A 24,065-nucleotide genomic window follows, 5' to 3' on the forward strand; every position below is an offset into this window, starting at 1 on the left:
GGGGGAGTACCTGGCTATTCAGATCTGGTCACCAAACACGGCCAAAGCCATTTCAAGCAACATTTGAATTCTGAATGGTGGTATTACACCAGGGCAATACTGAGAGTATCTTCCAGCCGCTAATACATACACCTTATTCTATTTAAAATTATTAATTTGTGAAATAACACAAATCAATCAAATAAAATTTACTTGCGCACGCTGTTTTTGAAACTGCGATCTCCGGCTCTTTCGTCGAGAGCCTTAACCCTCAATCACAGAGGCCATCGTTACATAACTATTTAACAGCCATATTGTGTTTGTTGAAAGTTGCGTATTGCTTACACAGTGGAAGAGGCTTCTGTGTTTTAACGTTGACTGCACTGGTGTACGTGCGTGAAGCACGACGGACACGAGCGCAACATCCGTTCACAGTTGATGTTGTCTTCATGAGAACGGATCGTTTCTTTGAATAGTTTTTTTGAAAGTCATTTTATATGTAGAACAAGTTACCGCCATCGGTTTTTCTCCTTCATATAATCCGGACCTCTTCAAGACCCGCATTAATATATCCCTTCCTACAGCCCCTACTCATATCGCTGCCCAACCGGATGGCGATATAGTTCCCCCGTCTTTACACTGTGCAGACAAGGGGGGCTCTTGTGAAGTATAACATAAATTTTTCTTTTTAGAACCCTAATTCCTCTAGAGTCTAGACCAGGGGTCTCCAAACTTTTCAGCCGGAGGGCCACATTGACTACTCAAGTGAGTGCGGAGGGCCGAAACCGTTTTAATTTCTAGACACCCATATTTTCTGTCCTAAGGAGGGGGGGGGGGGGGGGTAGACAATAGAATTTTCAGGGATGAAAATAAAGCTTTAGATAACGTAGCTTTGAAGATAATTTTTGATACTCGTTTCTCAGACCTTGATATCATTACGAATCAAATAAAGATTTTTCAAAAAAATCCTCTTGATATATTCGCGCGATACTTGTGGACGCAATGTATTGGTGCCAAGTACCTCGCCAACGAGCATATTTATTTATTCGCACGTAAAAATTTGCGTAATTTCGCCCCTTCTGAGCAAGGTCTTAGCCATTAGCTGTCGCGGGTCCTTGATGACACTGGTCATAAGATGTCGCGGGCCGGATGGAAGACACTGGCGGGCCGGATACGGCCCGCGGGCCGTAGTTTGGAGACCCCTGGTCTAGACTATCAGTTGTGTCATATTCTACAGAGTCTAACGGTCTTATGGTTTGGTTCCAGGAGAGATCCATGTGTGGGGCATGGGAAGTTCCGGACAACTGGGCACTGGGGGCGAAGATGATGAAGCAGAGCCACGACTCCTGGCCACGGGCAAGCTGGAGGGGCGCCACTGCATAAGGGTCAGCGCTGGCGGTCAGCACACTGTCCTCCTGGTGGTAAGTTACATAATTTCGTTATTTGTCATATTTCGGTCGAATCGAAATTTTTCGGCCGATTTTCGTCGCGCCGTATTTTTTAACTCGGATATTCGAAGTAAAGTTAGTAAAAATACGATATATTTCCGAGTAAATTGAAATTGCGTCCGATTTCCGTTGCGGCGGGCCCCTATAAAATTCTGATTTATGAAATAAATTCTTAAAAATACGATATATTTACGCGTAAATCGAGATTTCGCGGCAGATTTCCGTCGCGGCGGGCCATTTGAAATTCAGATATTCGAAATAAATTCGTAAATATACGATACATTTACGCGTAAATCAAAATTTCGCGGCCGAGTTTCGTCGCGGCCGACCCTTTAACCCCTCAGCAACGTAAGCAGATATATGCGTTAAAAATACGACAGCAGTCAAGTACAATAAGCGTGTTTACACGTCAACGCGTGTCTCTCCATAGAAATCGTTCTTACTCCGTTATTATTTTAGTTACATCCCTCAAACAAAAACTAAAAGGTCGATTATAGATCAAGCTACACATCACTACCAAGTTGTCTATGGAAATACAAAACAGGAATCTGCTGACAGTCGCATAATTGACACAAAATTTTTATCCGCGCAAAATGTCTGCCGGTAGCGCCGCGCGCTTCACATATTAAATTTTTATAAAATATTTTTATATGAAATGATAAAAAAATGAGGTGATAAAAGTGTTTATTACACATATATACAATAGAATAAATATTTTTGTTTACATAATCTGTGATTTTAGTACCATTTTCACCTAAAAACATGACGTGAGTCATTTTTAACCTATTTTTCATGTTTCCATTCTAAATTTAAATATTTACAAATGTTAATATTTATTTATGATACAACAATTTGAAAGCCTATTTTGTAACCTTTCTAAAACAGTTTTTACTATTCGGCTCCGTTCAGTAATGTTTCATTTATAGAGCTTTGATTGTGAGGCGGTAATAAGACAACGTTTTCGTGAAATTGACATTTCGGTTAAGACATCTTAGCTTCAAGTTCGCGAAATGTCGGAGGGGTTAAATTCAGATATTTGGTGTAAACTACCACATATATCCGCGTAAATCGTATTTTCTCGGCCCTTCAAACTCGGATATTCGAAATAAATTTTGAAAAAATACGACATTCCAGTGTAAATCGATTCAGATTTACAAAATAACAATACTAATTAGGACGATGTATAACCACGTAAAAATACATTTTTCGGCATTTTACCGCCACGGCTGACTTTTAGATTCAGATTTACGAAATATTATGATTTATTTTCGCAAAAATCAAATTATTTCGATTTACACAAACAAATTTTCGTGCGCGGACAAAAATAAATTTCGAATTACAAATTAAGGAATTTCGAATTAAAAACCATTTTGTATGAAAAAAATTTTCTGGGGAAATTTTTTTGGCAATAATTTCGAATTACGCGTTTTTTCGAATTATCGGGGTTCGAATTAACGGGGTTCTACTGTAATATGTAGTCTGTAAACAAATGTAATGAATAAATTGCGTAGCTCATGATGTAGTGATTATTTCAGGCCACGGAGGATGAAGGGGAAGATGAGGTTCCAGAACCAGAAAAAGCAGTTACGGCTCCGAAGACCAAGGTTGAGGACGCACTCATGGAGACTGAAGAAGCTGAGGTTCGCCAATCAACCTATTCTCTTAACCAGCGTACTTTTTTTTGCGCACATGTCCGCTCCACTTTGTGTGAGCTCTAGTACTGTACACGAATCGCTTGTCAATTTGTTCACAGTGCTAGAAAGAGAAAACACCACGCTTTATATTCAAATAAAGAAGTTAATCACAAATGAATTAAAATGTATGCTCTACGAAAGCAAAGGTTCGACTGCAATTGAAAAAAATTATCCGGGATTATCGCCATCAGCGGTAATGTGACGTCCCTCTTAGAACTAAGGCCGCAAATTCTCAGTATGAATGATATTGGAAACAGCTATGGGTACAAACTAAACTCTCTCATGTAGAGGTATCGTAAAAATTGCTTTTGAATTATCTCGATCATTGGTACATAGACCCCCATACCTGAGATCCACTCCCGAGAATGTTACGCACTAGGCTAAATTAAAGCAGCCTCATGACCGCAAGGTTTGTTGACAACTCCTTCGCTCAGCATCAAGTTCCTATCGATATTGAACAGTTTCTTGAATCATTTGAAGTTAATTCATTAATAATAATTGCTTTGATTCCAGGAAGAGGTAGAGAAAGAAGAGCCGACGAAGGAAGATAAGAAGGCCGAGAAGAAAGCCAAGGCGGAGGCCAAAGCTGAAGCCAAAGCTGAAGCCAAAGCGGCCGAAGCCAAAGCCAAGGAGGAGAAAAAAGAGCCCCGCAAGGCCCCTGCCAAGAGGGGGCGCAAGGCCTCCTCGGCTTCCGTGGAAGCTAAACCTGCCGCCGTACCCGTAAGTAATCTTTAACGATTTTGTAATGGAATAACTCATTGAGTAAAACCTCAAATATAATCATTGATAATAGTATTAACTTCTCTAATCAAAGATGTGAAACAGAAAAATCAGGGAATTGAACCCAGGTCTTGAAAAATAATTCCCAAAGGTCACAGCCCCGAGACCTGTCCCCAATTTCATCAGATGACGGAACTGATTAATATTCCCTTAATGTAATATTTTCAATAGCTTTGGATATTGCATTAAATGAAATCTTGTCTTCATATTACAAAATGTCATATGGTCGAATTAGCTTAGTAGTCAATGCCCCAAGGCAAAGCCTGTTTTTCTCTCTTTTCTGTTCACATCTTTGGTTTGACTCGTTATTATTGTCTTCAATGGTTGAGGGTGTCTATACATTGCGCTACACACATCAAACCTTTTTTTATAACACCATATCACTCGCCATACAATCCCATGCAAATACATACAAAGCCATGAGTGTGGGCTCGGTGACGATGATACGCCGTCAATTTATATCAATTTACGGAGCGCCACAATCACACAGCTGTCAACTACCAAGGTGACAGATCCCTTACAAAGAAATGATATTCCGCGGCAGTTCCCAAATAGATCTGACCCCTACTGAGGAAGATTATAGCATATACACCTCAACATATAATCTGCATAACTCACGCCCAAATACTCGTTGATGCGTGTAGCGTAATTTGTCTTAGGCTAAGTTTTTATACTCTTCGGCAGTCAGGAGCTCCCAGTCTTGATTGATAGATCCCCGTCTCCGAGGACGAATTGCAATAATCAAGCGTTGTTTTGCAAAATTTGCGATACAACATAAAAAAACTTGATTACATTTATGGAACCCTTTATTATGTTCTATAAGAGATAAAATTCTTGCAATTTTCTCTGATTGCATCGTGCAATCAAAATTTTAAAATGTCTAATTTTATTTTAACAATAATGTTTCACAAATAGATTTATTTTGATGACAAAGGCTTAGGAATGATTGTTTCACAGAATTTGAATAATACATTGAATTTAAATGTTAATATTAATATTTATTTTTTAAATTGTTAATCGAATTATAGACGGCCCTGATTTATGCTACCTTTATTATTAAAAGTCATTTATATATTCACTTGTAACTAGATGGTGTGCCGTTGGTAATACTTTCGCAGAAATAGTAGTATACAGGGTGTATCGGCACGTACCCGACAAACTTTAACCAGCTATTCCTTAGCACATTTGGAGTAAAAAATGTTATGGGCACTTTGCTGTCCGGTAACATTTTTTTTTAATAAAAAATTTATCATTCATATTTTCACCACATGTCACCACTGTTTTATCCTTTGTCACAGTTTGAAAACCCATCTGGCAATATTTTATTCGAATTTCGTTGAATAATATACGTACGTACCTACGTTGGCGCGCTTTTACAATCACAACGAAATGGCACGGCACCATTCGTCTCATTTTTAACTATTATTATTTAGTGTGTATGAAAGAGCGAACATGCTTTTTGACACACTTGCTAATAACAGCTGTTGAACACGAGAAACAATGCCAATGACAGTGACGGAGTGTAGATTTTTTTATAATTTTTTGTTTTTAATTGAAAAAAAATGCTACCGAACAGTAAAGTGCCCATAACATTTTTTACTCCAAATGTGCTAAGGAAAAGCTGGTTAAAGTTTGTCGGGTACGTGCCGATACACCCTGTATGTTCAACTGCACGGTATATAGTTACAAGAAGGCTATAATAACATAACAAGGGTTCTATATAATTTAAATAGAAAATTTAACACATTAAAGTTCTATTCAAGTTCTGTGGAACGACCGGCTCATGATGAAATAATAACAACTCTTCGTAAATTTGTTTGTTACGTTCCGCTCCTGATTCAAGATGGCGGCCTTGTTAAATAATATGTTTTCATTCCACCAGAGTTCGCGTGGTCGTGGTTCCTACTACGAGCTCTCAAATAGGAACAATCAATATTATGGTACCTACCGGCCCAAAGAAAGTTTGAAAACAGATTTGTCATTGAGATGGTGACATTTCTTTGGGAAAATTGTATACAGTAGAATCTCGTTAATTCGAAATCCACGGGACATCAAAAATCAAATTTCGAATTAACGAATTCCCACGTAATTCGAAATTTTATGAAAAAAAAAAAAAAAAAATCCGCCGAAAATCGATTTTCTCGGCCGCCTCTTCAAATCCGGATGGTATTTTAGATGTAAATTCGTATTAATACCAATTATTTCTTTATTTTCGCGGCCGATTACCGTAGCGGCGGGCCCTTTATATTCAGAAATTCGCAATAAATTCGTAAAAATGCTATATATTTACGCGTAAATCGAGATTTCGCTGCCGATTTCGGTCGCGGCCTACCCTTTAAATTGAGATATTCGTAAAAATATGATATATTTCCGCGTAAATCGAGATTTCGCGGTAATTTTCCGTCGCGGCCGGCCTTTTATTTCAAATATCTGAATTTAAATTCGTAAAAATACGATATATTTCCGCGTAAAACAAGAATTCGCGGCCGTATTCCGTCGCGGCCGACTCTTTAAATTCAGATATTCGAAATAAATTCGCAAAAATACGATATATTTCCGCGTAAAACAAGAATTCGCGGCCGTATTCCGTCGCGGCCGGCTCTTTAAATTCAGATATACGAAATAAATTCGCAAAAATACGATATATTTCCGTTTAAATCGAGAATGCGCGGCCGATTTCCGTCGCGGCCGACCCTTAAATTCAGATATTTGATGTAAATTCGTAAAAATATGATATATTTTCGCGTAAATCGAATTTTATCGGCAGTTTTTCGTCGCGGCCGGCCTTTTAAGTTCAGATATTTGAAGTAAATTCGTAAAAATATGTCATATTTCGGCGTGAATCGAAATTTTTCGGCCGATTTCCGTCGCGCCGTATTTTTTAACTCGGATATTCGAAGTAAAGTTAATAAAAATACGATATATTTCCGCGTAAATTGAAATTTCGCATCCGATTTCCGTCGCGGCAGGCTCTTTAAAATTCAGATATTCGAAATAAATTCGTAAAAATACGATATATTTACGCGTAAATCGAGATTTCGCGGCCGATTTCCGTCGCAGCGGGCCATTTAAATTGAAATATTCGAAATAAATTCGTAAATATATGATACATTTACGCGTAAATCGAAATTTCGCGGCCGAGTTTCGTCGCGGCCGACCCTTTCAATTCAGATATTTGGTGTAATCTCGTAAAACTACGACATATATCCGCGTAAAACGTATTTTCTCGGCCCTTCAAACTCGGATATTCGAAATAAATTTGAAAAAGTACGACATTCCAGTGTAAATCGATTCAGATTTACAAAATAATAATACTAATTAGGACGAGAAAAAAACATTTTTCGGCGTTTTACCGCCACGGCTGACTTTTAGATTAAGATTTACGAAATATTATGATTTATTTTCGCAAAAATCAAATTTTTTCGAATTACATGAACAAATTTTCGTGCGCGGACAAAAATAAATTTCGAATTACGAATTAACGAATTTCGAATTACAAAAAATTTTGTATGAAAAAATTTTTCAGCGGAAATTTTTTTGGCGAAAATTTCGAATTACGCGTTTTTTCGAATTATCGGGGTTCGAATTAACGGGGTTCTACTGTAATTCCTTATCTTAAATCTCCGAAAGTTCTTCAACCGATTGTTTGAAATTTTTACACAAGGTTGCATTCGAATACGTCTGTTTTTATATACCTATATTGTATAGGTGTCACCTGTGACAGATAAAAACATGCTTTTTTAAAAACAGCGCCATCTGTCAGAGGTAAAAGTAAAACGTGCTATTGTTTCTCTATCTGCACAGACAGATCGAGCCAGAGCAACAAAGTAGATGGGTATTTATGTACCTACTTACAAATCTTATGATTTCAAAGGAATTTTTGGTTTTATCATAAGAGAAAAAATTTAGAAACAGACTTTTTTGCGATATCCCTTCCTAAACAGGAGTTATTCTAATTAGGGAGGTATTATTTAACATCGAGAAACGTATATTATTTTAGTTTTAAAATAAATTACGTAAATATGTATTATTAACAATCTCTAAATAGTATAAAACAAAGTAACTATCCGTGTCTGTCTGTTTGTGCGCTTGGTTCTTCTAAACTATGCAACGGAGTTTGATAGGGTTTACACTATCATATAGAGAATTTCTTCCGGAAGGTTTACATATATAATACATGCGTATTATATTTATAGAAAGTAGAGAAAAATCGATGTTTTGTAATCAGGTTGTAAAAATAAATTATTTTCGAGAGCTTACATTGCTAACGCTGGCTAAACCTTATGAGATACATCAAAATAATGTACTACTGAATTGTATGTCTTAAAAAGGACTACAGGAAAGGATGGTATATGTATGTCTGCCTCCTAAGGATAACCCCCAGCAGCGTCGAGTACACGTCGGCTAGTTAAAAATAAAAGATTATCGCCATTGTACCATTGGAAATACATACTTATAAATAGGTTTTTAAAATCTGTTGTTCCGAGACTTGTCCAATTTACAGTTAGAATAATTTTTGTTCTAATATATTTATTATTCAATATGTATATGTTTTTTATGCCATTTGTAAAATCAAAGATGGAAGAAGACGCTGCCGTCGAGACTGCCGTGGCCCCTTCCAAAGTGCCGGCTGCAGAAGCGGCAACTTCAGCGTCTCTGCCGGCCGTGCCGGAGGTGCCGTCGGAGTCGATGGACGTGCCTACAGTTCCGGAGAAGATCAGCTCGCCCTCCAGTATGGATATTGGAATACTTGCCTGCTTTCGTCAACACTTAACGTCGCACATTTTGGCCTTTTTTGATTTAACAAATTTCCGCTTGTCGATTTTTCTTTTTGCAAAAATATTGGCTGTATTGTAGGATGGAGTGAAATGATATAGTTTTGTGTTAGGACAATCGGTAAATGGAGTCAAAAACTGTCAGTTTAGAAATTTTGCTGAGTTAAAAAAAAATTAAAACCATAATTTTTTTTTTTTTGAGAACATTCCACAAGAATCCCAACTGCCCAGAGCCAGTGGGACTATGGAAACCCTTTATTGGGGTTCGTTAAAATATTAATCGGAGTAAGGGAGAGAAGAATATACTATCATATATACTAATTTCGATTGTCTGTGCTTTAGTTAGTCATGCGTGAAATCTGTTTCAATGACCTCAAATTTGCTTTGAATTTAAGTGAATTCAAATTTAAAAAAACATAATAAATTATTTTAATTGTAATTCAAAATTGGAACCGATTTGTTCAATTTAATTCAGAGTACCCCGTGATTTTTCACAGGTCTGCGCTAGTTAATATTATTTTCACACTAATAATTCAAGTTTTTTCACTTCATCCTACTTAAAGCTACTGTATTGGTCAATTATTAATACCTATATTAAAATCTTTAAAAAATTCTCTGCATCCTCCTATTGAACATGCTTGCAACCTAACCTAACCTTACTATGTAAATTCTGTTTCTTTCTTGCATGCCTTTTATGTGTAGAGGTACAGCAACGTTCATACACTACATTCTACTTGCGTGTACTTTCTTTTTGCTAAGTTTGCTATAGTGCTTTGGTTTGGGTCTTTCAAATTATTATATACATATCATTGTGTGTAGTACAATATATTATGTTATATTTCACCGAGTTCTCAGGTTATCATTGTCAGAACTATAATCCTGGCGGCCACTAGAAAACTCCTGCCGTCTCCCTCCAGTTCCTTTTGCCCAAAGATGCAGCGTTAAGATTCTAACTAACTAATTAACCATCACGCTGTTACACCTCAGTGATAGGCTGAGAGGACATACATACTCTTCTATTATTCTGATTCTTGACATGGCACGACTCGAGTATCTGGTCGATCTGCTTGTCTTCCTCGGGTGTCCCCGAATTCTTCTGCCATTCACATTTGCTCTTTTTTTTATCAAGAAACTCATTCTAAAGGTTGGGTGTTCTTATGATTCCTATGGCAACCCTGTTTCACTTCCTTACTACGTGTGAGGGAGATGTAGAGTAAGATGTCGGAAGTAGCAGACGTACGTACATCATTTGTCTCATTTTCAACATCACTTTCTGTTATATCTCTGCTTACTAGCAGATTTCTGTGTTGGGAACTCTTGTGAAGAAGTAAAAGGTTCTTTGCTATAATTGCGTGTATTTACATTACAATAAATAAGTCTGGATTTAGCTACACTGTTCATTACCCGAGGGTTGGTAATTCTCCGTTTACTTGAAGCTTGTTCCCTGTCGATAATATCCCACAGGCAATTGCTACACTCTAGCGACATCTGTCGGACTCTGGAGTAAGCTTTATGACTGGTGTCATCTATTGCTTGAATACCCAACTTTTTTCCATACATCACACTTTCTTACACACTATTATTGTGATAAAGACGGTACATTATTTATGTTTTATTTGTACCGTTGCCGTGTTGTAACCGTGTGAATTATAAAAGTTTCCACTGTCTTCCTAATTATATTTATGAAAATGTATAACAAATCGATAATGACAGTAAAATTAGTTTTTCGATATCTCTAAAAATGACGAAGTTATGAGCTTTCAAAGTAAACTCGGGTAAAACGCTAGCGTAAAATGTAAATGTACAAACGTGTGACATCACGAGGCATAATTCGTAATACAAATGGCAGTGCTGCTGTAATGCCGCGCCAGTCATTGTGTGTACCGTGATATTATACGCTTATCGGCCGGCCGCAAATATCAACATTTTGACGACTTATATCTTCAGTACTATTCGGTATTTTCCAATAATCCAAAATTTGTGAATAAAATGAAATTTCACTGTAGGAGACAACCTCATTAGTTAATCTGGGAATTTCAACATTTGGATTCCCCGTTTCGAGAATATTCCCCAAAAATACATTCCGGGGAATTTACCCATCACTACTCCCATCTCTCCTTAATTCTGCAGACCTATTATACACTAGCCTCAACGGTGGTAGGCTATCGCCTTAGAATATAGAAGAATACAAGAAATGCCATGTGGGCGTGATTCTTGACCCAAAAGTATACCTTTTAAAAGCGATGGAAAAAAACTAACAAATTGAACTTTCCTATGTAACCTATTTTTTGTTTTCATGACTTATCACTTTTTAAAAGTGTGTTGAACTGTCATTTTTATGAGTTATCCGGTCACCGTCAGGCAAGTGTACGAGTGCTAAGTGCTAACCGAAAAGTACTAAGTCAGTGGCGACATCGGTTTCTGTTAAAATCTATATGAAAGGCATTTCTAGTTTCTTCTTTATTGTACGCTTATCTCCCATCCTTGCTGCATGTCCTACCCAGTGGAGTCGTCATAGTTTTATATCTCTAATTCTCTCCTCACAGCATCCCCAAAGATGATATTTATAGACCCTGAGGGAAATTATTTCCAATTTCCCTAAACTAATTATAATTTAATAACTTGGCTTTATCTTCTATGTACGTACAAATAAATAGACATGTGTCTCGTATAGTGACCCTTTACACTAAGGTTTTAGTGTGATTATTGGTATACCGTAATAATAGTCGATAGACTGTTGTAATTAACAAAATGAATTATTATCTTGGATGACAAGTGATAAGGAAGAGAAACAGGATAACCAAGCGTACTCTTTATACATGGTGTCCAGAAACTAATGGTACAAGCGGAAAACTGGTGAATCTATTTCACATAGAGAACCCAAAAAAACTTCTTTTCGGCATTTTGATTTATATAATATTTTTTTCACTCTTTTTCTTTTTATTTTGACTGATAAAATATTAAAAAAATATCATTCAACTGATAAAAATCCACTAGTGAAATTTCAACTTCAGTTCGATTTACTCACAAAAGCTCAAATAATAAAAAAAGTTTTAGTGCGAAATCAATTCCATATGTGTGCTGCAGATTTACCAGTTTTCCGCTTGTTCCACTACTTTCCGGACACCATGTATACCTCGCTGTCATGCCATCTCTCTCATTCAAGGCTTCAGTCGCACATTCTTAATTTACTTGTTAAATAATTCCTCAATTTATTATTGTTGAATGCCGCATGTAATATAAAAAATAATATTAATTCCTGTTAATACAAGAGGCTTGTGTTATCTTTGGGGATGCTGGATGAAGAGTGAACCTGGGTCTTGAAGTAGGATAAGAAAACACAGAAACCGGCAAGTTGTTTCACAGCCGAGCTTTTGAGCACAATAGTAGTACAAATTCTTTTGTGCGCCTACAATTGAAATATTGGTAGTGCAAACACAGCACTCCCACTAGTCTGTATGCCTAAGATTGCAATTCGTCCATTTGGATGGGGAATCTATCAAACAGACTGCCCGTTTTTTCAAAAATAATAATACACATTATTATTGCAAGGAACTTTTGAAATCTAATTGCTTGTTTTAAAATGCAATGTATTACATTACAAAACTGACAAATAAAATAGCCCTCCATTGTTGAAGTCTATTTTCATTTGAATTTATTGCAAGAAATACATTTGATTCCTTCATAAATTATATAAGTCAATACAAATTCTTTATTATTAATACTTGAGGCCACTAAGTAAATATATATTGGAAAATGGGGATAGACTAATGACCGAATATCAAATTACTTTATTTTTTGCATGGGTAATTATGTAATAATTTGAAAAATACATTTTGTTGACAAACCTAAAATTTAAAAAAAGTTTGTTACTGTTTAAGTTGATTGTTTTATTTATTTTCAGCTGAAGGCGAAGCCAAAGAAGCCCAAGGCCAAATAACTGAAAGTGAAACCGCCCTCCCAACCCCCGAAACAATAGAGACACCCGTCGCCACAGACACAACCATCGCTAAAGAGACACCCATCGCTAAAGAGACACCCATCGCTTCAGAGACAACTGACACTAAAGAGACAACCATCGCTTCAGAGACAAAAGAGACACCTATCGCTTCAGAGTCAACCACCGTGAAAGAGACACCCATCACTTCAGAGACAACCAACGCTAAAGAGACACCAGTTACGACAACAGAAACACCCATGGAAATCAACAACGGCAGCGAAGAGAAGATCCCGGAGAAAGAGACTGCGATTACGAACGAGCCAACCGTTACAGAGTCGACGACTACGACGGAGAAAAGGGAGCGGGCGGGAGAGGACGATAATACGGAGGAACCCGCCTGCAAGAGGGCCCGCACGGAACTGGCTAATGGCAGCGCACGGCCCATGGAAGGCCTCTCCTCATGAGAGAGAGAGGGAGATTGTCATTACACACTTAGCCGTAATATGTGGAACACTTAACTTAACACCCGTAATCAACGTCTCTTAGATAATACACATGAGAATTTATAAGAATAACAAACCGAATTAACTAATCTATTTTAATGCGTGACATTTTTTTTTCACCACATTCTATCGAAACTTTTGTAACTCCGTTACAAAACGGAAAACACAAGATGTTTATAAAAACAGTGAAAGTTTTTCAAGGGACCGGAAAAAACACATTTATGTGAGAACTTCATAACAGGGCTTTACTATATTTATGTTGTGGAATTTAGAAATTATTTTAACTACTTATTACTACTTTTAACATATATGCAGATTTAACATTCAATTTGGTTATAATTATATCTTACAAATTCAATTAAATAATGTATGTATTTAAGATGTTTCTTTGTCCTTTTTAAATAATCTCTCGCATCTAATACGAGATTCAAGTATTGACAAGAAATTATTTAATTTTGCATTCGTTATTGTTTGAGATGCAAAGCTTACGTAACGATTAACCCACAATATAAAAAAAAATCATCAGAATTTATTGAAAGCACTTGGGTCATAATAGTTCATTGTGTTCTCCCATGTGCAACCTTATTCCCTTAACAGAAGTCTTTTAGTAAAGTTAAACAGGGTTATCATTGGGCGTTTGTCCGTGTCTCCTGATTTCACAACATGCTATTCAACTCCCCATGTATCTGAGCCTGCTTCCCGTCAAGGTGGGACATTGCCACCTATTCAACTCCCCAAGTATCTGAGCCTGCTTCCCGTCAAGGTGTGATATTGCCACCTATTCAACTCCCCAAGTATCTGAGCCTGCTTCCCGTCAAGGTGTGACATTGCCACCTATTCAACTCCCCAAGTATCTGAGCCTGCTTCCCGTCAAGGTGTGATATTGCCACCTATTCAACTCCCCAAGTATCTGAGCCTGCTTCCCGTCAAGGTGTGACATTGCCACCTATTCAACTCCCCAAGTATCTGAGCCTGCTTCCCGTCAAGGTGTGACATTGCCACCTATTCAACTCCCCAAGTATCTGAGCCTGCTTCCCGTCAAGGTGTGATATTGCCACCTATTCAACTCCCCAAGTATCTGAGCCTGCTTCCCGTCAAGGTGTGATATTGCCACCTATTCAACTCCCCAAGTATCTGAGCCTGCTTCCCGTCAAGGTGTGATATTGCCACCTATTCAACTCCCCAAGTATCTGAGCCTGCTTCCCGTCAAGGTGTGACATTGCCACCTATTCAACTCCCCAAGTATCTGAGCCTGCTTCCCGTCAAGGTGTGACATTGCCACCTATTCAACTCCCCAAGTATCTGAGCCTGCTTCCCGTCAAGGTGTGATATTGCCACCTATTCAACTCCCCAAGTATCTGAGCCTGCTTCCCGTCAAGGTGTGATATTGCCACCTATTCAACTCCCCAAGTATCTGAGCCTGCTTTCCGTCAAGGTGCGATATTGCAACTTATTCAACTCCACCAGTATCTGAGCCTGCTTCCCGTCAAGGTGGGATATTGCCACCTATTCAACTCCCCGAGTATCTGAGCCTGCTTCCTGTTAAGGTGGGACATTGCCACCATAGATTAATGGGAATTTCTTCATCATGCTAACATTACCTTCAGCTATAAACCCATTCGTACACAGAGATAATTACAAGCTATGTGACTGTGACCCAAACACAACTAGCCTACGGATATGCTACTCTTTAAAGCTGCTGGTAGTGCAACCCCAATTATAATGAACTTGGAACATTCTTTCAAGATCAACCGTGGAATTAATAGGATGTCTAGCGACGAAGACAATAATATTGTTCTTCTTTATATCCATACAACGAAATAAACGTTAATTGTTGCCGCCAAGGAACTACAAGAGAATGATGTCAAATGGTCTTTTCTTTCCAACCTCAATGCACGCCTTCTCTGCTAAATCCTTTCCTACGTATTCCGGTACATTATAGTTACATGAATGTGGATTTTTTCCCAACTCGCGTAGCGTGCTACCAGCACTGTCGATAGCGTGCAATTGACGTCAAACTCGTGTACGAACACTAGCTAAATAGTATAGCGAATACACAAGCATGCTTGCTTATGCACAAAACTCGAGTCGTTTGTAAGTATCTTCGTTTTACGAATGGGCATAGTGTTTGCTTCCAACATCTGCGTGCGTCAGATTTGATTGTCCTGTTAATAATCAATGGTTCCCACAGTTAGTTTCTATTGAAAACATCTTAAATATGTACAATGTTAATTATCTACAGACGTTGGATTACGGCTACATTTATTTTTAACTGAATAACATTTTTCATATAACTTTAACGCAAATCTACTAGGTTTAACATGCGACAAAACTTTTCCCTGAAATTTCAGCGCATACTAACCTAATGTAATGGTGAATTTTTCAAAAAAAAAAAACAAAAAACTTTTTTTTTCCCCAAAGAAGTTTCAATAGTAATTATTATTGATTGATTTTAAAGAATGCATGTTTTTTTTTCAGATTGGTTGTTTAAATAATTTTTTTTATTTTTTAAGAATTCGTCTTAATTTAAATTTGTCTTTTATTCCCAACAACTGTAAATATTTGGTAAAATTAAATAAACAAATATATATTCCGTAGAGCATTGGTTTGGGATGAACATGGTTGTATCGTGCGCTATGAAAAAAGATTCAAAATCTAATAAATTTGACGTAAAAATCAAGCAAATTAATGAAATCTTTTATTTATAGATATTTTTTATACTACTATTTAAGAAAATAACATTTATAGATATTTATGAAAAAAATTACAATCCATGTTTTTACAGAAATTTAAATGTAATATTGTCATCATCAATCGAAAAGTCGCTGATTCTAAGGACGGGTTGTTTCGGAGAATTTGAACAATTCATCAAATTTCAACGTTCATTTTCGGGTTCTGTGAAAGACTTATTCAAGTTCTGTTATTATATCATTGTAGGCTAGTTGCTTGACAAAACTGAAATAAAAACAGAACTTGAAAAAATCTTTCACAGAACTTGAAAATGAACATTGAAATTTGATGAATTGTTCAAATTCTCCGAAACAACCCGTCCTTAGTCTGTTTCTGATCAAATTGTAATCAGCTATTGAGCGTAGTGCTTATGTTATCACGCTTGCCATCTGACCACAATTTGAACAAAAGCTGAAATGGGCTTTGTTTCTAGAAAATTGCTGTGGTAAATTTTATTACAGCATAAACAGTATGTGTTAAAATTTAAATTTTATTTTGTAAATCCTTCTATGTGATTTCTGCACCAATGCCTCGGAGTATAGAATTAGGACTAGAGAATAGAGTCCCAAGAGAAATGACTATTTTTTAACATTACAATGTTGGATTGTAAAACTATATAATGTAGGATTAATGTCTGATGAAGACATATCTGCCGTTCGTACGTGCAACATTAATTAATAATTATATTTAAGCAAGTCATCACAGGAGCTGTCTTAAAATGTAAGATTGAAAACGCACATCCATGGCCTAGTACAGACATATTGATAATTTAATAGGATAAACTTAGCTTGTTTATCGATAAATTAATCAATTTCGGAAGAAAATAATTCCTATGATGGCGACACTGACACCCTCCATCTATTTTATCAAAATTATACATATTACGTAATTATTTTAGGCATTTCTTGATTGTTTTTTCGTCCAACAGTCGTTAGTTAGCGGTGATATCAAGAATATATAAGGTTGCTCTGTTTCCTTAAGTTCAAATCAGTCGGCATTGGTCAAAGTGCAGTTAATGACCGCGCCAAATTATATAATTAGATACAAGCTTATTTAGAGAAAGAATGAGCGCGGTACTCTAACGTTATTTTAGTCAATATTATAACAGGCCATTTTTCCACAGGGATGCTCAAGTATCCGATACTCGTGTTGTGTATTTGCGTCGCAAACAACTTGTTGCACACAGTCCATATATGTCGCAAATAACTTGTTGCAAACAGTCCATATATGTTGCAAACAACTTGTCGCATACAGTCCATATACGTCGCAAACAACTTGTCGCACACAGTCCATATACTATTATTGATTCGCACACAGTCCTTGGGCGTTGCTACTGATCACGAGACCCGATTCGCCACCAATAATCATTGTTGAATTCTCCAACTCTCAAAATTAAATGCTTTCATAATCTCACTAACTAAACTGTTGCTTTTAGCTGTCATTTTTATATCCTGTCATTCTTTGTTGACTGCTTCTTCTTTCGTATGGTGGGGGAACATCTAGGTCTGTGAGCCACTCTAGAGCCTCGGGCGTCGCCCTGTGGAGGATTAATGGTTTATGTCTGCACTGTAACGCATTCACACATCGCTGACTGTAGGCCCACCTATGCATCACATGAGCACAGCGGCTTCGGGACCACCTTATCCTATTGATGGCGAACCAGAGTTTACGAGGCAGTGAGAAACCGACTGCTTTGAGAACCCAACCGTTGACTGCTTTGTTCTTAGCATTGATCTAAAGCAGACGCATTGTTACAAAATGTCCTATACAAGTGACACCATGTTCAAAAGTCTCGTCAACGTGTGTGGGAACAACCTCATCCGAATGATAATGACAGACTGGCATTGCCGACTGTGTTCGAACCTCCGCGCATATGTACATCGGTAGTCTCGAAGATACTTGAATCATCGAGTATCAGATACTTATGTATCCTTATGAAAGAAGGGCTTTACGGACTAACAATAAGAAACACGGCTTTTCCAAAAGTTTTATGACAGCTTTTTGATTCGATTATAAATATTACGCATATATATAGTTTTAAAACAGCTTCACTAACCAACTAACTGGTTGGCTGAGTGGTCCAAAGCATCGGGTTCAATCCTCTGCCAGCTAAGTCCTCCATCAGTGCACAAACAACATTTTTCCATTTGTGGCAGGAGGAATTCAAATAATGTCAGGTTATTTGTAACATGGGAATGTTTACCTTTCTTTCATAAAAATAGAAAATGGTGTTATCTGTGTATTATGTATGTATATAAAGAAAAAGTCACGCTGTCTATATGAGATTTCGAAAAGCCATCACCTTTTCCGCACCTTAAAGAAAGTTTTTAATAATAGTTCTTGATGAAATTTTTCACACTTGATGTTCAAAATAAGAGGAAAATTACTGCTGTAATACACTTATAGATTCTTAAGTAAAATACTGTGTTTAAAACAGCTTGCTCTGAATTATCACTGAACTATTTTGTTATCATGATGCAAAACCCGTTCTGGAAATTTCTGCTGGTTTTTGATACATTCACTAAAAAGTTCTTAGAAGTGAATTGAAAATAAATATTAATTAATTAACACACTTCTGGCAGGAATAGTTCTACCTTTTGCACCGATTTCAATTGAATGACTACAAAGGCATTGCTGTCTGATAATTTATATAAATAAATATGTTTGTTTGTTCATAATTTTAAATCTTCAAAAGTTCTCTATCGATTGCTTTGAAATTTTGACACAACTTTGCATTCGAATACGTGTGTATTACCTATATTGTATAGATTTTAAACAGCGCCAACATCTGTTGGACGTAAAAGCAACACGCGCTATTGTTTTTCTATCTGCACAGACAGACTGAGCCATATCAACGCGTGGCGGGGTATTTATTTATTTATTTATTCCCCAGCTAGTTCTATATTAATATTATATACAAATCTTTTTGTGCAGGTACCTACTATAAATATGTATTTGTGTGAACAACGCGATGCAAGTCTATCATTTTTTTGTCTCTTGTGTGGAAGAATAACTAATCAAAAGGAAACTAATGAGTAATAACATCCTTACACTTATGGCGCTGGAGAAATCGTTCGCTTTTTGTAATGATTTGTGCCAAGTAAAACTAAATAAGTTCAGTTTTTGGACTTGTATTTCAAAGTAGACTTTAATTTCAGACAGTACTATACAATACAGTTGGGGTGCGGTGATAACTATCCAAAAAAAATCATTCAAATATATAGCGGATTGAAGCAAAATCCATTTTCTCGCATGGGACCCTGTTTTCGCCTACTTTGAAGTCTGTTAATTAATATAATATTTATCACTAAATATCAAAAGATTGGATTGTATAATTATTTTGATATTTAGCATAAAACGGATATTCAAAGTGTTACAAACAGTTCTTAGTGACCATCATGAGATTTCTTAAAAATTCCAGTAAGAATTTTGCAACTCCACGACTCGTATATTAAGTCCAGAAAAAAAAATTATGATCATGCCTGTAAAAATTCTTTCAATTCTCAGATTTGATCTTTCCAAGAGAAAAATTGTAAATGTTTTTTCTACAAATGTCTTCGTAAATTCATGTTTATTTACAAAATAAAATAAAACATGCTTTTTAGCTTAATTTAAAGGGTTCAGTGCCAATCACTACCATGGGCGGAACGATCATATGTAATTTTAATGGTAACAAAAGCTCTTGCCAGGGGAATGTGTTGAAGTTAAACATAACATTCATTATAATCTAGATGGTCAATCAATATTGAGACAAATTATTTATTTGCACCCATAGATATGTGAAATGAATATAAATTAATAGTTTTGTTTGTATAAAAACTCAATTCTTTCAAGAAAGGTGTGCAAATACAATGTTGGATTGAATCGCCGGTACAATATTGTATTTGTACGCCTTTCTTGAAAGAATTGAGTTTTAATATTTACAAAACTATTGGGCACTTGTAGCCAGCACAAGATGCAAAATATCTCTCGATTTCCAAGGTTATTGCCGAGACTGTATTACTGTCAATGAATAATTGAAACTTTTCTCCCCCAAGAGCTTTTAGTTCTCTTCAGATCGTCAACCAATCTCTTCTATGGGTGTCCTCTTGATATAGTTGTTAAATGTTGCACGTACGGTACTAACGGAGGAAATGTCCGGATTTCTCGACTGACCACACTGTGCGGTATAAACCCTGTCTTGTGTTTGTCCATCTCTAGTTGTCTCCTGCCCGCTGTGTGAACAGGACACTGAACAAATAATCCACAGAAGTGTTATCTATACCCATTTGAATAAAAACTGTTGTCGCCAATTAACGTAAGACCTCCCCGCAGGCAAATGAAAATGATTATCTGATTTCATTGACCTGTCTAGGGCCGAGGAGTCAAAACAGTCCATTGTGCTATATCTTATGTTTAACTTATTCCTCCGAGAGTAGTAGATTCTCTCATTATTGCCCTGGTGATAGACCAATCATTCAGAATGGATGCGTTGCTCAAAACGGCTGTTTGGTGACCACATCTGAATATCCAGGTTTTTCTCAACCTTCCCGTCTCCTTTCCTTCAACCTCACAATATACCCCAATCGAACATGCCATAGTTGCACAGGCTCTGAACTATGTACGGTATTAACATAAAAATTAATTATAAATTGGGTGTTTGTAACACTTCTATGGGTTTTATCCATAGACATTAAATTTAATAGACTTATCGTAACATGAAATGGGTATCATTTCGACCAACTGGAAGCAAACCATGTGACCCATATTTTTGGCACCAGAAGAGTCTGAGAATGCTTTGAAAAAACTATAACATCAGTCGTTCATTGACCGCCGAAAAGCACACATTGAAATAACCACGCCATGTGCAGAAAAGCGTTCATTGTGGGAATTTTCTGGCTGTTTCTGGTCTGTTTGTAAAAGTTAACTAAATAGTGTAACAAAATATAAAATTTTAGAAATAAACCTGAACTTTTGTTTGCCTGATTTGGGATATGTAGTTTATTTTTACACAGCCAGTAATTTGTTCGCCATTTGTAAGCAGATTTTATTTTTGAGGAGTAAATGGTGATATGTATTACAATGTGTGTGTCTATTAATTTGCTCTTGTCTATGGATTTGTGACTGTTTGGTAGTCTTTGAGAATAATGCGGTGACTATAATATAATTATATATTCCTCTGTAGGGCGAATGATTGATAACTGTCTGGAGTTTCAGTGTGGACTTGATAATGATTTATAATTAATATAATAAAATTAAACGTTTCTTCGCTGAAGGATCTTTATTTTAGGAGCAAAATGTTTGTGTTTGAGGATTATATTATTTAGAAATAAAATAAGTTTGATAAAAAACGTGCCTTTTATTTGCTGTTTACACTTTAACCTGTGAAAAATCACGGGATGTTAAAATTTTCGTAGGATTTGTGAAGCTGAAAATATTTACCCTTTGAAAACAAAAAATATTGTCAATTTTTATCAGATACGATCGGAAATATACCTTTTGAAAGAAACACTGTTAGTAAAATAAAATAATTACGAAATCTGTCAAAAATTTTAACAAAAGAAATACACATTTCAAGTATAGAATTATTAATAAAAATAAAATAATATTCTGATTATAGGTAGTAACCTACTTTATCACTAGTCTGAATTTACACAATCAGTTCCAATTTTGAAAATTCAAAGCAAATTTGAGTTCATTAAATGTGAATAATTTGGTACTGGATAACTTGTCAAAGTGAAAATTCAACACCTTTAAAAATTGAAACTAAAACAAGGTTAAATAAGTTTGTAGGTTATTTTTTTCATGTATCACGCACTGACAACCCAAATTATTATTTTTGAAAATTAAATTATCCAAAATAACTTTGTGCGTAGCGACACGCTACATACAGTACGGGCCTGCAAACCTTGAGACTTATGGCGAAAAAGTGCCAGCATTCCACAGCTTCTGGAACTATCAGGGGGAATCAAAAATCTCTGTTTAGGATGAACGAAGTGTGTATGTAGAATGAGTTAATAGTTGTCTTCAGATATAATAATTAAGCAGTCAAAAGGGCAAAATAAAGTGTATGAAATCATTTGTGACTATAATAGTTTATTCGGGTCTTTTTGAGCGTTTTGGTGAAACTCAAACTGTTGGGTTGGATATCTCCAAAGCCTTTGACAGAGTCTGGCACCGGGCGCTTATCGGGAAGTTACCATCGTATGGGATCCACCCAACCCTGCATAGTTGGATTGCAGACTTTCTGAGGGGAAGAACAATTCAAACCGTGGTTGACGGCTCTTCTTCCTCACCGCACCAAATCAATGCGGGGGTGCCACAAGGATCTGTGCTGTCTCCGACGCTGTTTTTATTGCACATCAACGATCTCGTTGAATGTGCACCAATTCACACAGCACCGTTCACGAGGGTTATCTTTTTGACAGGCCCCCTTCCACCTATGATGTCCGAACAGCTCGGGAAGTTTTGAAGCAAAAAATTGACCACCACCTCGAGATGGTTCGTGCCTGGGGTAAGGCCAACTTGGTCAGTTTCAACGTCTCAAAAACCCAAGCGTGTCTGATTTCGGCAAAGAGAGAGATCAATGACTGTCTGGTGCAATTTGATGGGAGCACTCTCCCCAATAAAGACTCCATTGAAATGCTTGGAGTTACTATATCAGACCGGCTCAAGTATCGGGGATCCATAGAAGCCCAAGTAAATCAGGCCTCCAAGAAGTTGGGCGTCTTGTACTAGGTGCACATGCGCGAAACTCGACGGACACGAGCTGAACACCCGTTCACGGTTGACGTTGGCTTCATGAGAACGGGCCATTTTTACGACTCGTTTTTGTGTAAGTCGGCTCGTATGTGGAACGAGCTACCGGCATCTGTTTTTCCTCCCTCCTATAATCCGAGCCTCTTCAAGGCCCGCATTAACAAATCCCTTTCTACAGCCCCTACCTTATTCCGCCTCACAACGCCGCCCAACCGGGTGGTGACATAGTTCCCCTGTCTGTACACTGCACAGGCAGGGACGCTCTTGTGAGGTGTCACATAAAAAAAAAGAACAAACATTCGAAAAAATTCCCCAATTCCTCGTTTATGTGCACAATATAATACAAAATTTTACAGCATTGACATTTTTGGTAATAACCTAAAGAAATATCAATATGAAGTAATGCGTACGATCGATTATTAATATGAGAGTATGGAATGTATCGGGAGCATCTCCTATCCTCTTCCTCTCCCCTTCCTTTAACACAAAATTAATTTTAAGATATTAAAACTTCATTTCCAATGGCATAAGAAACTTATGTGGCTTGACTTCAGTTAACTTGTATATTTATATCTATCATTGTATATTATGTAAAAGCTGTTTGTTTCTTACAAATAAATAAATAAATTATATAGATGTCAAAAACAGTGCCAACTGTTAGACGAAGATCCTTTTTTTTAAACCGTGCCATCTGTTGGACGCAAAAGCAACACGTGCTATTGTTTCTCTATCTGCACAGACAGACTGAGCCACAGCAAAGCGTGGTGGGGTACACAGCTAGTATAATATAAAAATGTGTTCTGGATCATTTTTAATCGACATTGTCCCCTCCGCACCACGTCTTGAAGTTTACCAAGTAACTAGAACTAGCGATTAATGATCAATCGCACTAATCAAGTCTTTGGATGCATTTCTTCACTGCGCAGAACCTTGCACAAAGGTTGGGGACAAACCGAGATGTCCCTTGGCATTTGGGTACATTCTTTGGTTTCTTTCTCGATCGTAAAGTAATCCTCGAAACCGCGCATGAGTTACAAATACCGTGGGGGACAGTCCATTAAATCCCCTAGTGCCAAATAACACTGAGCTGTTTGCTTTAGTTCAGGAAGGTTATGTAGTTAGCATGATAATCTTGTGAGATATTGCGTTATTTTTATTGTACTATGCTACAAATTGGCTTATTCCTATATAAATTTATTTTGTGTTCGGGCATGACATGACATGCATTTTATATTCTCCAGGTGGTGAGTTTTCAGTATACTTCATGTAAAAAATGTCGGTCCCCACCATCGAAGAAATGCTCGAGCCGCCACTGACCAACACCTCAACTATAGGTCACCTCAAGTGGTTTGCTACGTTTGGTAACTCTTAGCAGGGCCCCCGGATTCATGGGGACTCATATATCCAGGACTTGGTGGTGGATGTTTCTGTTCACCAGCTGCAAGGCGGGCCGGTTGAGAGAGATCCTTTGACCTCTC

At 37.1% G+C, this 24,065-nt stretch overlaps 1 protein-coding gene across 1 annotated transcript in view; it reads left to right on the forward strand.

Annotated features, from left to right (window-relative positions):
* The window catches only part of Rcc1 (Regulator of chromosome condensation 1), a 39,141-nt gene extending 18,523 nt beyond the window's left edge, over nt 1-20,618 (forward strand). The window contains exons 10-14 of the mRNA XM_089649686.1: nt 1,246-1,400; nt 2,963-3,067; nt 3,635-3,841; nt 8,480-8,633; nt 12,581-20,618. Of these exons, the coding sequence (XP_089505812.1) occupies nt 1,246-1,400; nt 2,963-3,067; nt 3,635-3,841; nt 8,480-8,633; nt 12,581-13,080 (1,121 nt within the window). The 3' untranslated portion in view covers nt 13,081-20,618. The remainder of the gene's footprint in view (nt 1-1,245; nt 1,401-2,962; nt 3,068-3,634; nt 3,842-8,479; nt 8,634-12,580) is intronic.
* The last annotated feature ends 3,447 nt before the right edge of the window (nt 20,619-24,065 follow it).

This window comes from Hesperophylax consimilis, chromosome 30 (genome assembly GCF_061612785.1).
Source record: "Hesperophylax consimilis isolate HC1 chromosome 30, BYU_Hcon_1.0, whole genome shotgun sequence".
In the NCBI taxonomy this organism is placed as follows: Eukaryota; Metazoa; Arthropoda; class Insecta; order Trichoptera; family Limnephilidae; genus Hesperophylax; species Hesperophylax consimilis.